Source organism: Suncus etruscus, chromosome 2 (genome assembly GCF_024139225.1).
Source record: "Suncus etruscus isolate mSunEtr1 chromosome 2, mSunEtr1.pri.cur, whole genome shotgun sequence".
Taxonomy (NCBI): Eukaryota; Metazoa; Chordata; class Mammalia; order Eulipotyphla; family Soricidae; genus Suncus; species Suncus etruscus.
Window position 1 is genome coordinate 18,218,778 of NC_064849.1, and position 14,731 is coordinate 18,233,508.

At 42.1% G+C, this 14,731-nt stretch overlaps 1 protein-coding gene across 1 annotated transcript in view; it reads left to right on the forward strand.

Annotated features, from left to right (window-relative positions):
* USP40 (ubiquitin specific peptidase 40) overlaps positions 1–14,731 on the forward strand; it is a 72,667-nt gene that overhangs the window by 16,000 nt on the left and 41,936 nt on the right. Inside the window, exons 8-15 of the mRNA XM_049769354.1 lie at positions 725–853; positions 3,308–3,391; positions 5,003–5,110; positions 7,378–7,678; positions 10,177–10,258; positions 11,973–12,144; positions 12,946–13,030; positions 14,166–14,236. Coding sequence (XP_049625311.1) covers positions 725–853; positions 3,308–3,391; positions 5,003–5,110; positions 7,378–7,678; positions 10,177–10,258; positions 11,973–12,144; positions 12,946–13,030; positions 14,166–14,236 — 1,032 coding nt within the window. The remainder of the gene's footprint in view (positions 1–724; positions 854–3,307; positions 3,392–5,002; positions 5,111–7,377; positions 7,679–10,176; positions 10,259–11,972; positions 12,145–12,945; positions 13,031–14,165; positions 14,237–14,731) is intronic.

Genomic DNA, 14,731 nt, shown 5'->3' on the forward strand with positions numbered 1-14,731 from the left:
CTCCTGGCAGGCATGGGGGACCATATGGGACGCCGGGATTCAAACCAACCACCTTAGTTCCTGGGTCAGCTGCTTGCAAGGCAAACACCGGTGTGCTATCTCTTCGGCCCCATTCAGAGCACTTTTATGCAGGAGTGTAATACAGAGATGCTTTTTCTTACTAAAAAAGATTCTAGTAAACTCAGTAATAGGACTCAGAAATAGATACGTGGTTGTTATATACCAAAAATAGACATATCATTATCATACTGACTTACATAATTTTTGCCAAAGTATAAAACTAGAATCAGGCTGGAACAATAGCACAGCGGTAGGGCATTTGCTTTGCAAGCAGTCAACACAGGACGGACCCTGGTTTGATTCCTGGCATCCCATATGATCACCCGAGCCTGCCAGGAGTGATTTCTGAGTGCCGAGCCTGAAGTAACCCCTGAGCGCCACCGGGTGTGACCCAAAAACCAAAAAAAAAGGACAAAAAATTTAGAATCATGTGGAGTATATATTTTCATGTTTGAAAGACAACTTGCTTGATGTGGTGTGTTGATAAATGATAAGTGACATTTTATTAAGTCTGTTCTAATATTAAGACTTAAAATTTAAAGTTGATTCAATGTTAAATAAGAATAAACAGTAATGTTTCCTCATAAATTCAGTAGATGAGATTCATTTTTTTCTCTAATTATCTTTCTATTATCTAATTATATCAATATGTATGTTCTTGCAGAGTGAACTGGATGATGTAGATTACATGTATGATCTCTTCTCAGTTATTATACACAAAGGTGATTGCTATGAAGGACATTATCATGTGTATATTAAAGATGTTGATCATTTGGGAAATTGGCAATTTCAAGTAAGTACAGAAATTGGTAATATCTCTGCAATTTCCTTGTAATATCTCTGCAATTTCCTTTTCTTTTCTTTTCTTTTTTTTTTTTTTTTTTTTTGGTTTTTGGGCCACTCTTGTTTGATGCTCAGGAGTTACTCCTGTCTAAGCGCTCAGAAATTGCCCCTGGCTTGGGGGGGACCATATGGGACGCTGGGGGATCGAACCACAGTCCTTCCTTGGCTAGCACTTGCAAGACAGACGACACCTTACCTCTAGTGTCACCTCGCCGGCCCCATGCAATTTTCTTTTCTAGTCCTATCATTTTGATGAGATTAGCTTTTGCTGCTGTATATTCACTTGAGAAAAATTTTATAGACACTGAATGTTGATACAGGTAGTTTAAAATGTTAATTTCTATATAATTTCACACTACATGAACATACTCTCTTGAGACCACCTTGATTATCTCCAGTTGTTAACAGAAATGGGTAAATGTACACACCATGCAACTGAACTAAATATGCATGGGGGGGTCCATCATTATCTTGTCTTTTTTTAGAGCTTCTTTGATTGTTCATTAAAAGTTTAGTGGCTGGGCTGGAGAGATAGCACAGTGGTAGGGCATTTGCCTTGCTTGCACGCAGCCGATCCAGGATGGACAGTGCCTCAAATCCTGGCACCCTATATGGTCCCCTGTGCCTACCAGGAGCAGACCAGGATTTCTGAGTGCAGATCCATGAGTAACCCCTGAGTGCCTCTGGGTGTGACCCAAAAACAAAAAAAAGTTTAGGGGCTGGACAGAGACAGAAAGAGGGGGTAAATAGGAGGGGAATCACAGATACTGGCGGCGAGAAAACTGAAGTGTGATGTACATTCTATGACTGAAACTAAAGTATAAACAATTTTGTAATTATGGTGCTAAAATAAAGAATAAATTAAAAAGAAAAAAGTTTAGGGTCTAGTGCGATAGAATAGCATGGAGGGTATTTTCCTTGCATGTGGCCAACCTGGGTTCGATCCCCAGCATCCCATATGGTTTCCTGAGGCTGCCAAGAGTAATGATTTCTGAGCATAGAGCCAGAAGAAGTAACCTCTGAATGTCCCTGAGTATGGCCCCAAAACCAAAATAATAAATTAATAAATAAAAGTTTAAAATATTTCTTAAGGCTCTTTGAATAATTGTATGGGAAGAATATAATAGACATACTCTCTGTGGAATTTTGGCATATTACTAAATAACTTCACAGAAGTAAAACTTTAGATGATGAGAAAATGAAAAGGTATGTTCAAACCAAACCAGAAAGATGGATTTCTTTAGGTCAGCAATGCAGAGGATATCAGCCAGCACAGTTTAATAATGAAAATACCTGATCAGAATTTGTAGTTTGGAGAGGAAGTGGGCAGGGCTTAAAACATTTGCTTTACATATGGGTGACCTGATCCCCAACATTTAATATAGTCCACTAAACAGCATTAGGAGTGACCCCTAAGCTAGGAAACGAGCTAGGAACCAGGAGTAGATCACGAACACAACTAGACTTGCCCAAAATCAAACAAGAACTTACGGGAAAATATTGGAATTCAGTGGTTGTAGGTGTACTTACCTCATTATCCTAATTTTCAGGTGATATCTTAATATTTCCATGGTACAGATATTCCTATTTTGCTAATTGCCTTTTGTTATTTTTTAATAAAACGTCATTTATTTATAGATTTGACCAATTAAAAACTATAACCTTTATTTAAAAGCATGGAGGGAAATACAATAGATTAAAAGCATATAAATACAGAAAACTAGAATACTGAAGACATCATCAAAGTGGGTTTATTCTGTTCTGCTGAATGTTGTAAGGGCACAAGACATTAAAATTTATAGGTGAGGGGCAGGGCAAAAAATGTATAGGTGAAAGGATGGATTGAATTTCTGTTGAGGTATTGTACATTCTATATAAAGATATTGACCAGGGATTTGTGAATAAGAGCCAGCCACATTTCACACAGTGTTTTTGTCCTTCATGTACCAGAACCGGGCAGGAGGGGATATTTGGATGGTTGTGTCACTGGGAACCACACATTCCAAATGTGTGTGGAGATACAGAAACGGGGAGATTCTTTGATCTATAGGTAAGCCAGGATAGAAAGACAATTCTGTTGAGGAAACTCTGAGTTACAATCCCACAGTGATTGACAGGATAACTAAATTCAAGTTCATCTGTATGCACATTAATTGTAGGTACCAAGTCGTTAATATGAAATAGTGTTCTTTTAACTGTAACAGTAAAATAAAAACAAGTGCATTTCACTGACACTAGTTCTTGCCCAGAACTCATCCAGTTCAAGGACACAAGTGAAAGCAGCAACGTTTCAAAGACCTTCATGATGCAAGATCTCTGGTTAAGAGCTCCACAGGCAATGAGAAGTCGCTAATTGCCTTTTTAATGATTAGTGATATTGATGTTTTATTGTTTTCCTTCTTAGGAAGAAAAAAGTAAGCCAGATATGAATTTGAATGAAGAAGAGATTGATGATCCATTGATGATTTTAAAGGCAATATTACTAGAGGTATATATAAAAGTGTTTATGTTTATGCATATGTGTGTGAGTGAAATTTACTTGCTAAATCTTATTACTGTTTATAGTCTTTTTCCTTTAGGACCTTCTCCATGTCTGTTAAAAACGTTATAGATTCTGATTATAAAAGCAATACATATTTGGGGCCGGAGAGATAGCATGGAGGTTGGGCATTTGCCTTGCATACAGAAGGATGGTGGTTCAAATCCCAGCATCCGTATGGTCTCCTGAGCTGGCCAGGAGCGATTTCTGAGCATAATGCCAGGAGTAACCCCTGAGCACTGCCAGATATGACCCAAAAACCAAAATAATAATAATAATGGGAGAAAAATGGGAGAAAAAATAGCTCTGAATACAGTCCACAAATGAAAAATACATAAATAAACCAAATCCCTAGCCATTGCTAAGTAACACTAAGATACATTTAAAAGAACATTTATTCAGTTGGACTAGATTCCATCTTAATGGCTTGATTTAATTTAATCACCACTTTTCAAGATGTATTTTTAAATACAAGGTTGAAGTTTTCAGGACTCCATACTCAATCCATGGATTTTAGATACATTTAATTGGGAGGGAGGATGCGGGGACACATCTGGCTATGATCAGGATCACTCTTGGCAATATTCTGGGGATTCTGTATGGTTCCAGGGTCCCAGGTTGGCCACATGTAAGACAAGTGCCTTAGCCACTGTATGATATCTTCAGGCCTGGAAAATACATTTCAGTCCATAATAATCAATCTTATCTTCTTGTTAAACTTACTCATATTCTTCAGACTGTTTAGGAAGGACAAAGATAACCCTATTTTACACTTAAGTATTTTTTCAATTATCTACTAGGAATTTAGCAAACCTCTGGACCTTACTCATGAAACATTTCACCTCTGAACTTTTTTCAAGTTTATGTTCTTTTTTTTTTTTTTTTTTTTTTTTGGTTTTTGGGCCACACCCGGTAATGCTCAGGGGTTACTCCTGGCTATGTGCTCAGAAGTTGCTCCTGGCTTGGGGGACCATATGGGACACCGGGGGATCGAACCGCGGTCCGTCCAAGGCTAGCGCAGGCAAGGCAGGCACCTTACCTTTAGCGCCACCGCCCGGCCCCTATGTTCTTTTTTGAATGCATATCTCTCTCTACATAAACTACACACACACACACACACACACACACACACACACACTCATTTTTGAAGAATTTCATACCTAATTATGTTTGGATTACAACTCCCAACTCTGATTTGGGGAGTTGCTTCTGGGGTGTGTATGTCACCAGGGATTGAACCCAAGCCTCGAGTGTGAAAAAGCAAACACTGAGCTTGTTGATTCATCTTTTAACCCCAAAGAAATTTAAGTTCCCCCTCTTTTGGAAGGAGTGGTTGTGCTGGGATTGAACCCATGACCTCAAACACGCAAGACAAGTGATCTAGCACTGAGAAACACCCTCAGTCTCCTGCTTACTAAGCATCATTTCAGTTAGATATGTTCATACTTAATTGCATATTTGCCTGTTGAATTAAGAATGATTCTGACACTTCCTTTGAACTTAGAGTGCTGGGGGTTATTTGTCATCAATTTTTCTAGAAGACTTTGCTTTCTTCCTAAGGAGGAGAATAATCAAATTCCTGTTTATCAACTGGGCCACAAGATCTTGAAAAAAATAGGCGTATCTTGGAACCAGAAGTTCAGGAAGCAGGTTGGACCTTTGCGGAAGGTAATGAATGTATGCTGAGCTGCCAGAAAGTCCTGTGATCCCAGTACGCAAGTTCTGTTCCAGAAGGATGTTGAAATTTGAATTTTTCTTTAATGATCAGAATTTAGTTAAGTAGTTTATCATGGAATCAAGAAGTCATCAAAATAAGAGAGGGGAGGGTCTTCTGAATTATATCCTTTGTTTTCTATTAAAATGTTATTATTGGGGAGCAGTACTTAGGGGCTGTTCCTGGCTCTGTGCTCAGGCATGACACCTAGTGGTTCTTCAGGGGGCTGTTATGCTATGCTGGTGATGGAGCTGGTTCACTCTCGTTCTCGTTCTTTCTCTCTCTCTCTCTCTCTTTCTCTCTCTCTCTCTCTTTCTCTCTTTCTCTCTCTTTCTCTCTCTCTCTCTCTCACCATTATTTGTAGATGAGAACTAGTCTCTTTGTTTGAGAAAGCATTAATTTATACAACTGTGTATGTGTTTAGGGATACAGTTTCACATTCCCCAAAGTATGTATTATCCTACAAGTGTCTTCTCTGCTTCAAAGATTTTTTTCTTTTTTTATCTTTACTTAGCAATTTAATGATAATGTGTCTCTGATGTTCTTAGTGTTTATTTTCATGGTGATTGCAACTTTTATATCATTCAAACCCTTAGTTGTTGCCCTTCGATTTCACAGGTTTGTTGAGAAGGGTGGTTGGACCACATTCAGTGATGCTAGGGGTCACTCCTAGTGGTGCTCAGGAACCAAGTGATGCTGGGATGGAACCCATGGACCCTCAATGCAAAGCATGCATCCTAACCTGTTGGGTATCATCTGGGCCCTGGCTGCTTTTTCTACCCTATTGCTTCTCTTCTAGGAATCCAGTTTCATGTAGTTGTTATTTCAGCTCTTGATAATGAAGCATGTTGGTCTGTTCTTTGTGTAGCATCTACTTTCTCCATGTCTACTGAACCTGAGAGTGGCAGGCTTGTTACTCTTCTCAGGCTTTGTATCATGTTCTTATGGATTCTGAAATTCCCTGCAGAATTTTTTTTTCAGGGGAGGGCCACACTCAGTGATACTCAGCTGTTACTGCTGGCTATGCTCTCAGAAATTGCTCCTGGCTTGGAAGACCAAATGGGATGCCGGGGATCAAACTCAGGTCTGTCCTGGGTCATCTGTGTACAAGGCAAATGCCCTGCCTATGCTATCAGGCTGGCCCCTCTCTGCAGAATTTTGTACCACCATAACCCCCAGACTTCCTTTTGTCCTTTAGGCAGTGACTCTCTCAATTTTGCTGAGTCCTAGGCAAGGACTCGCTCCCTTCTTATTCTCTAGGCCCACTCCTTTCTCTTCAAGTAGATTTCAGACCGACCAGTGTGTAGAAAGCGATCTATTTTTTTTCCCTTCCCTCAGTCTTTGTTGTGGTTGTAATTATTACAGCTACCATGACCTTGATACTGCCCCCTCCCAGGTAGCCGTCCTCTCCCAGAATCATATGCCTAGTTGTGGCACCATCATTGCATCCAGCATCATACTTGGCATGTGGGGCAATGCCTGGGCTTGAGCCTAACAGACCCTCAGAGTAGTTCACACTCTTTAAATGATTCCTGGTTTTGGGGGGGGTGGGTACATCTGGCAGTATTCAGGGCTTACTCCTGGCTCTACACTCAAAGATCTCTCCTGGCAGTGCTGACCATATATGGTGACAATGATCAAAACTGGGTTGGCTGCAATACAAGGTCCTTCCCACTGTACTGTTGCTCTGACCTGACTCTTATTTTTATTATTATTAAGAGAAATTGCTAGAAAACTATAGTTTATGCTTTGCATAGGTAACTTTTAAATGTTTCCGAAGTGTTCATGTGAGGTCCTGAGTTCAACCCCTGCAACAATACCCTCCCCCTGGAATGTTTTATTATTTATTCTACCCAGCCTGTTTCATGCTTTTTACAGACAGAATTATGAAGATATAATTTAACATGAGACACAGTACCTTTATCCTTTCATAGAGCTGCCACCCAGAAGGGTGTTCTTCCTCCTGGTTCACCAACCACCAACCACAATTAAAAACAAAGTAGAGAGAGGAAGACTGGGCAGGCTGGGCTAGGCTTGTACCTTTGCAACCATTTGCCTGCCAGGCACATGTGCAGCCCTGAGTATGATTCCGTGGTACTAAAAAAAGAAAGGAAAGAAGAAATAAAGCTCTAATTACAGCAAGGAAATTCAAGGTTTCTTTAAATTATGTTCAGCCAACCATTTCTAATTAACCTATACTCTGCTTTTTGTTTCTGTGCAGTTCTTACAGCTGCATTCACAGACATTTCTGCTTAGTTCAGATACAAATACTGTCAGTCTACTGAAGAACCAGGAGTCCCAGCCTGAGTCAACACCACAGAAGCCTGATCCTCAAGGTTGCAAGACACTTCCTTCAGAGTCCCTGGGAGTGAAAGATCCAGGCTCCTGCCCACACTGGTTTGATATAAATGACTCTAAAGTTCATCCCATTGAGGAAAAGGACATTGAACAGCAGTTTCAAGGAAAAGAAAGTGCCTACATGTTGTTTTATCGGAAATCCCAATTGCAGCGGCCTTCTGAAGGTGTGTATTACACAGGGAAAATGCACCGATTTTAGTTGAACATGTCAAGTAGATTTGAATTCTCTTTGCTGTTAGCCTTCTCAAGGAAGGTTTACACTTGAAGCTTCTTTTAGTTTGTGTAGGGAGCATACCCAGTATTTTCAAGAGCAACTTCTGACTCTGCTCAGGGGTCACTTCTGGTAGTTCTTAGGGCACTACTGTGTACCAGAAATCACAGAAATCAGGGCCTCCCACTTGCAATCAATGCTTTGCATGTTTTCTGGCCTGGCTTCATATTAAATATTTTACAGTTAACTTTAAGAAGTTCGGTTTACCAAATGGATGCTGACAACTTTTTTTTGGTTTTTGGGCCACACCCAGTGGTGCTCAGAGGTTACTTCTGGCTATACACTCAGAAATCACTCCTGGCTTGGATGGGATGCCGGGGGATAAAATTGCAGTTCGTCCTAGGTCAGTGCATTAAAGGCAAACGCCCTACTGCTTGCGCCACCACTCTAGCAACAATGATGCTGACAACTTGTTTTCCTACATAGAATAGATATTTCAGGGGCCGGAAATATAGCACAGTGGTAGGGCGTTTGCCTTGCAAGCAGCCTATCCAGGATGGATGGTGGTTCAAATCCCAACTTCCCATATGATCCTCCATGCCTGCCAGGAGTGATTTCTGAGTGCAGAGCCAGGAGTAACCCTGACCACCACCGGGTGTGACACAAAAACCAAAAATAGCACAACCGGTAGAGCATATGCCATGTATACGGCTGACATGGATTCCATCCCTGGCATCTCATATGGTCCCCTAAGTATGCTAGGAGTAATTTCTGAGCAAAGAACCAGGAGTAACCACTAAGTGCTGCCAGTAGTGGCAAAAAAAAAAAATTCCAATTTACTCCAGAACAATATGAGACCATAGTTATATTTTCTTGGAGGGTGGGTGAGAAAGAGTAGGGTGCTCAGTAATGACCCCTGGCAGTGCTCAGGGTTCATCCTCATGCAAGCACACCTTGCTCCTAACCCTATCGTTAGATTTTCAGAATTGCACATCCTTGAATCAGGGATTTTCTGTTTGTGGATCACTTACCTGTGACTGCATGGTTTTTCATTTGACCTTTGACTTAGAAGTGGCCTTTGTCATATTTTCACATGTTCCCCTTATTTCCCTCAAGGTTATTTGTCTTCTGGGTAATTGAAATATTATTAAACATCTTTGTTGAGCCTTCTGAGAAAGCTCAAACTTTGATGGCCTCTGTGCTTGTTAGAATTGAAGTCACCATGAATCCATAAGTTGTAAGACTTTTATTTATCACTTCCCAATTCAAAATAAAATATCTTAAGAAATAGCAACAGTAAAAAAAAATTAAAGCAGGGAGTCTCTTTAGGTTGAGACATACCTATGATGAGATAGAAGAATTCTCTTAGACAATGAGAATTAATATCATTTTTATAAAGAATAAGAAATGAACTATTAATAATTAAAATTGAAGAAAATTAACTTTCTGGATCTGAACCAGTCCTTTGACCATTCTGTTAAGCAGAAAGGGCTTTGCATTTTTCAGAGGAGAGAGACGTTTCATAGTAGTTTTTCTGATCAAAAGGCTAGAGTAGGGGCTGGAGAGATAGTACCTCAGGAGGGTGTTTGCCTTGTACACAGTTGACCTGGGTTTGGTCAACTGAGCACCACCAGGAGTAACCCCATAAGCACTGCTGGCTGTGGCTTAAAAAACAAAAATAATTTAAAAAAAATTCTAATAGTTCAGGCAGTGTATTGTGAAGGCAGAGAGGCAGACAGACTCAGCACTATAATTCAGTACCAAGCCAGAAATATATCTGGGTGTGGCTCTAGGTAGGGGTATGTGCAAAGCATGAACCTAGGGAGGCCCTAGGTTCCGTCCAGATGAAAAACCCAAACAAGCAAACTTAAACCAGTGATCCTGCTTCCATAAATCACCTAAGTCTAATACACCAGTATATAAATAACTGGTCAAAATATATTTATTCTCTTTTGTTTACAGCAATCACTAATTAGAAATCACCTAAAGTTGTAACAAGGGGCCGGAGAGATAGCATGGAGGTAAGGCATTTGCCTTTCATGCAGGAGGTCATCGGTTCGAATCCCGGCGTCCCATATGGTCCCCCGTGCCTGCCAGGAACAATTTCTGAGCCTGGAGCCAGGAATAATCCCTGAGCACTGCCGGGTGTGACCCAAAAACCACAAAAAAAAAAAAAAAATAATAAAATAAAGTTGTAACAAAATAAGGAATTTGTTCAATTACAGACTGTTTATAGACTCAATTACACTAAACAGGTAAGGCTCTGAGAAACAGTTCTTCTAAATAATATGAACTGGAAAAGCACGTTGACTGTTCTGTGGACTGTAATGCTGGCACATGTACAGCACATGTGTGAAAGCACGACCTGATGGTATTTACTCTTTCACCCTCCCCATCTTTGGCAGCCAGGTTCTGTAGGGGCAGTCCATTAATAAGAGGGTTTCTTCACAGCCTATGCCAATCCCCGGTTCGGGGTCCCTTGTCACTTGCTCAGAGAGATGGACACAGCCAACATGGAGCTGCAGACCAAAAGGTAACTTCAGACTTCTTCAGGGTTTGGGGTTTGCTGGGTTTCCTGGGATTGGGTGACATGTTTACCGTCGATTTGAACTAGAGGGAAAGTATGGCAATAGAGTGAGTGAGAGGCCAACATCAAAGATGTTAATGAAAATCAAAACTGTTTTTTTTTAGGGGGCCATATCTGGTAGTGTTCAGGACTTATTCTTTTTTTTTTTTTTTTTTTTTTTGTTTTTTGGGCCACACCCGTTTGATGCTCAGGGGTTACTCCTGGCTATGTGCTCAGAAATCGCCCCTGGCTTGGGGGGACCATATGGGACGCCGGGGGATCGAACCGCGGTCCTTCCTTGGCTAGCGCTTGCAAGGCAGACACCTTACCTCCAGCGCCACCTACCCGGCCCCAAGGACTTATTCTTGACTGTGCTCAGGGATCACTCTTTGCTGTGCTCAGAGCACCATATTGGATGTCAGGGATTGAACCTGGCAAGTGTCTTACCTGCTGTACTATTGTTCCAGCCCTCAAGTCAGTACATGTCAAATACATTGGTTGTGAGTGCTGACCTACTTGGTTAGCTGTTGGTCTGTGGTCTGTGGGGACTGTGGTCATCTGGATGCTAATGCCGCCTTTGTCCAGTTATGGGATCACTCCTCAAACTCAGCTGAATCTCCATTCTCAGACCAAATACTTGAAGCATCTGAAGTGATCTGCTGACAAATTTGAATGAGGCTGAGGATATTGAACCGAGATAGACCAGATGGCTAAGAGGAGGGCTGGAGTGGTTAGATGGCAAGATGGAGGCATTTATTTTGTAGAGCTGAAGTAGAGCTGGAGAGACAATGCTGCAGTAAGGTGCTCACCTTGGATGTGGCTGACCCTGACACAGTCCCCTGAGCACTGTAAGGATTCACTTCTCAGCACAGAGCCAGGAGTGACCCCTGAGCACTGTCAAGTGTGGCCCACTCTCTGAACCCCCTCAAAAAAAGAAGAAAAGGGGGCCAGAGAGAGCACAGTGGTAGGGCATTTGCCTTGGACGCAGCTGACCCAGGAGAGACTCAGGTTTGATACCCAGCATCCCATGTGATCCCCCAAGCCTGCAGGAGCAATTTTTGAATGCAGAGTCAGAGTAACCCCTGAGGGGCCGGAGAGATAGCACAAGGCAATGCCTTTGCCTTACATACAAAAGGACAGTGTTTCGAATCCCAGCATCCCATATGTTCTCCTGAGCCTGCTGGGGGCAATTTCTGAGTGTAGAGCCAGGAGTAGCCCCTGAGCGCTGCCGGTTGTGACCCAAAAACAAACAAACAAACAAAAAACAGAGTAACCTCTGAGAGCCACTAGATATGCCCCCCCCCCAAAAAAAATAAAGAAAATAATAAGGCTGAAACTAAAGTTGGTCAGTCTGGTCCTAATACAATCACAGGAACAGGCCTCTGGCATATACTTGCTTACACCCATAATGTTTTCAGGACTGGATGATGCAGAGGTTCAGTATCTGTTCAGAGGCACCTGGCACTGCACACATTAAAACAGTTTCCTTGGGATTCACCATATCAAGGCTTAACTTGTGCTTTTTACTGAGAAACTCAAATGATGTGGCTGGAGCATGGAAGAAAAGGAGGTTGATTGTGATTGCGGTCTGAGATGGAACACTGTCTCGGATGGAAAATCAGCTATTTGGGTGTAGAATGAAACCGTGTTTTATCTGTTATCCTGTTCGTCCTCTTTAAAGGGCAGAGTCTGATTCTACTAGCAACAGTTTGCAATTATGTCTCCACCTGGGCACACACTATATTTATAGTTACTACGAGTGCGCTCTGTGCCAGACATCATCTAAAAGCGTACGGAACCTGACTTTTGACCAAAGGAAAACTTTAGGAGACCTTCGGCAGTCCGTTTTAAAGGTAATTCCATCTGCCGTCTCTCCTTACTTGGGAGGGGCCATCAGGCTGGCTTCTGCTTCCACAACCCTCTCTGGATTGAGTCATGATACTGGCCACTGGGGCGGACACACACACACACACACACACACACACACACACACAGAAATCTGGCCATGTTTATGCCAATGGACTTGGGACACACGGGGACACACACACACACACACACACACACACACACGCACACACACACACACAGAAATCTGGCCATGTTTATGCCAATGGACTTGGGATCACCCCTTCTCAGATGAAGTCCTAATGGAAAAGGTCTTATTCTGCTTCGTAGGGGTTTGGTGTTCAGTCCTGTCGCTGTTTTCTCAGAAGAGAGCCCTGACAAAGGCAGGGGGACCACAGTTGATCAGAGAGTACTTTCTGGAACTGTGGAGATGGGCTAGCTAGGACTGACTCAAGGTGTTGATATTTCTTTTAGCATGTTCCTTTCAGTCCCTAGAGTCCCAGATCTAAAAACTAACAGGCCACATGTCTGCACTGGTTAGGTTCTAAGGTGGTTGCTTTAGGCCAGCTTTGTGTGCTCAGGCCATGTTCTGGCCTGTGACATGACAATTCCCATGTAGTGACTTACTCCCTGGTGGCACTGTCCCCTGTGTCAGCCCTGGTAATATGTTTCCAATGGGAATATGAGGATCTGGGTTTGCTTCACACCTCAGCTGTAGATGAGTCAGCCCAGCACACATCTTTTTGCACCTGGAAATAGGCTGGATGTGGGACTTAAAATTGTTCTTTTCTCTCATTGACACCCTCTAGCTGTTTGAGTTTTGGGAAGGAGATATGGTTCTGAGTGTCGCCAAGTCCACTCCAGTGGGACTCCATGTCTGCCGGAATCTCCATGGTAATTAATAAGGCACTGCACATTTACACTTTGGTAATGCTCTTCTGAAACTTTCTGCTCTTGCTCTTGTCTCCCTCCTGCTTTATTAACTAAGAAGACTAGCATCACATTGGCAGTTTAGAAGCAAATAAATGTTCTAATTTATGATGTATCCAGTTTAGGTACTAGAAAAATAATCCCTAACATGGAAATTTCTACATTTTCTTAATTTAAAATGACCTTTTTTTTAAATTAAAAATGTTTTGAATTGGGGCCGGATAAATAGAATGATGGTAAAGCATTTGCCTTGCATGCAGAAGGACGGTGGTTTGAATTCCGGCATCCCAAATGGTCCCCCGGGCCTGCCAGGAGCGATTTTTGAGTGTAGAGCCAGGTGTAACGCCTGAGCTACCGGGTGTGACACAAAAACAAAAACAAAAAAAGATTTGAATTTTGGAGTATTTGGGTATATTAAACTTTTCAGGAAGATGATTTTGAAACCACTTGAATCTGACTTGTCTGTTTTTTCCCAATTCTCAGAGACAAATTTGGAAACAGAAGTCCAGTTCTCTATTATTTGTTCCTTGAGAGCTTAAGTTCTCAAGTACTTTCACATTCCTTGAGAGGACTAGGATTTGGCTCAGCTGGTTAATGCATGCTTTGCTGGCATACAATAGGCACAATCCCCCAAGCATTGCTGGGTGTGACTCAACAAAACGAAGTAGAAGATTGAATGCTTTTTGTTCACTTGACAAGAAAATAGTTCTAGTAACATTTTCGGTTTTGTGGTTTTTATGTACCTAATACTGTGCTGTTTGATGTGATGCGGCTCATTGACTTCTCACAGATTTCTCCTATTCACAACTAGAAAAACTGAACATTAGCAAATACACAAAGAGTGCATGCAGCTGTTTGAGCTTTTCTGCTGTCACAATGCCCCATCCAGCTAACTTTCCTGGGAACTCCATTTCTGCTGTGGTGCCCACAAAGATTGTCCAGTGACATGGGGAAATGTTCGCAAGGAGGAGAAGCCTAGAAGGACCAACATCATACTACCTTTTCTTTGTGTCTACTCAGTGAGATTGATGAGACAGACAGACGCTTGTATCTCAGCTATGCCCATAGCAAAGGTCTCACCCTCAGTCTTGTCTTCTAGGAGATGACCTGACTCTGAGTGATGTAGGAATTACTGATCGTGCGAACATCTTCGTCTGGAATGGTGTGGAGGTGAGAATGTGTTGGTGACAGACAGGTGACCATTTGCATGCCTAGTTGCCATTGGAATGAAATTCTGTCCAGCACACCCAAGGGCAATAGAACAGCAGAGCCTGGTGGGCTAAAGAGTCTTAGCTGCATTTAGGGTGTTACATGCAGAAGAGCATGTTTGTCTTGAGGTGCTATGAAGGGAAGCTGCAAGTATATGCCTCCCAAATTGTGAAGATAGTGGAAATCTGTACTGGGTCAGGAGGTAGATAGGACGTGGAGGAGCTAAGTCAGCTCTTGCTGTCAGGAAGGGGCCAAAAGGTCGTGCCCATTAGGTGCACAGTCTTCAGCCCATCTCACCCCCACCACTAAGGCTCCATATCAGTCTACCTGCCCCAGAGTGGAAGGAAAGTTACAGAGAAAAGCCTGAGGTTCTTCTGATGCCTCAAAGTTTGTGGAGACTTAGTTACTGACCATTGTTTGTGGTCTGGGAGCCTATGGCTGGGTCTGGGCAAATAC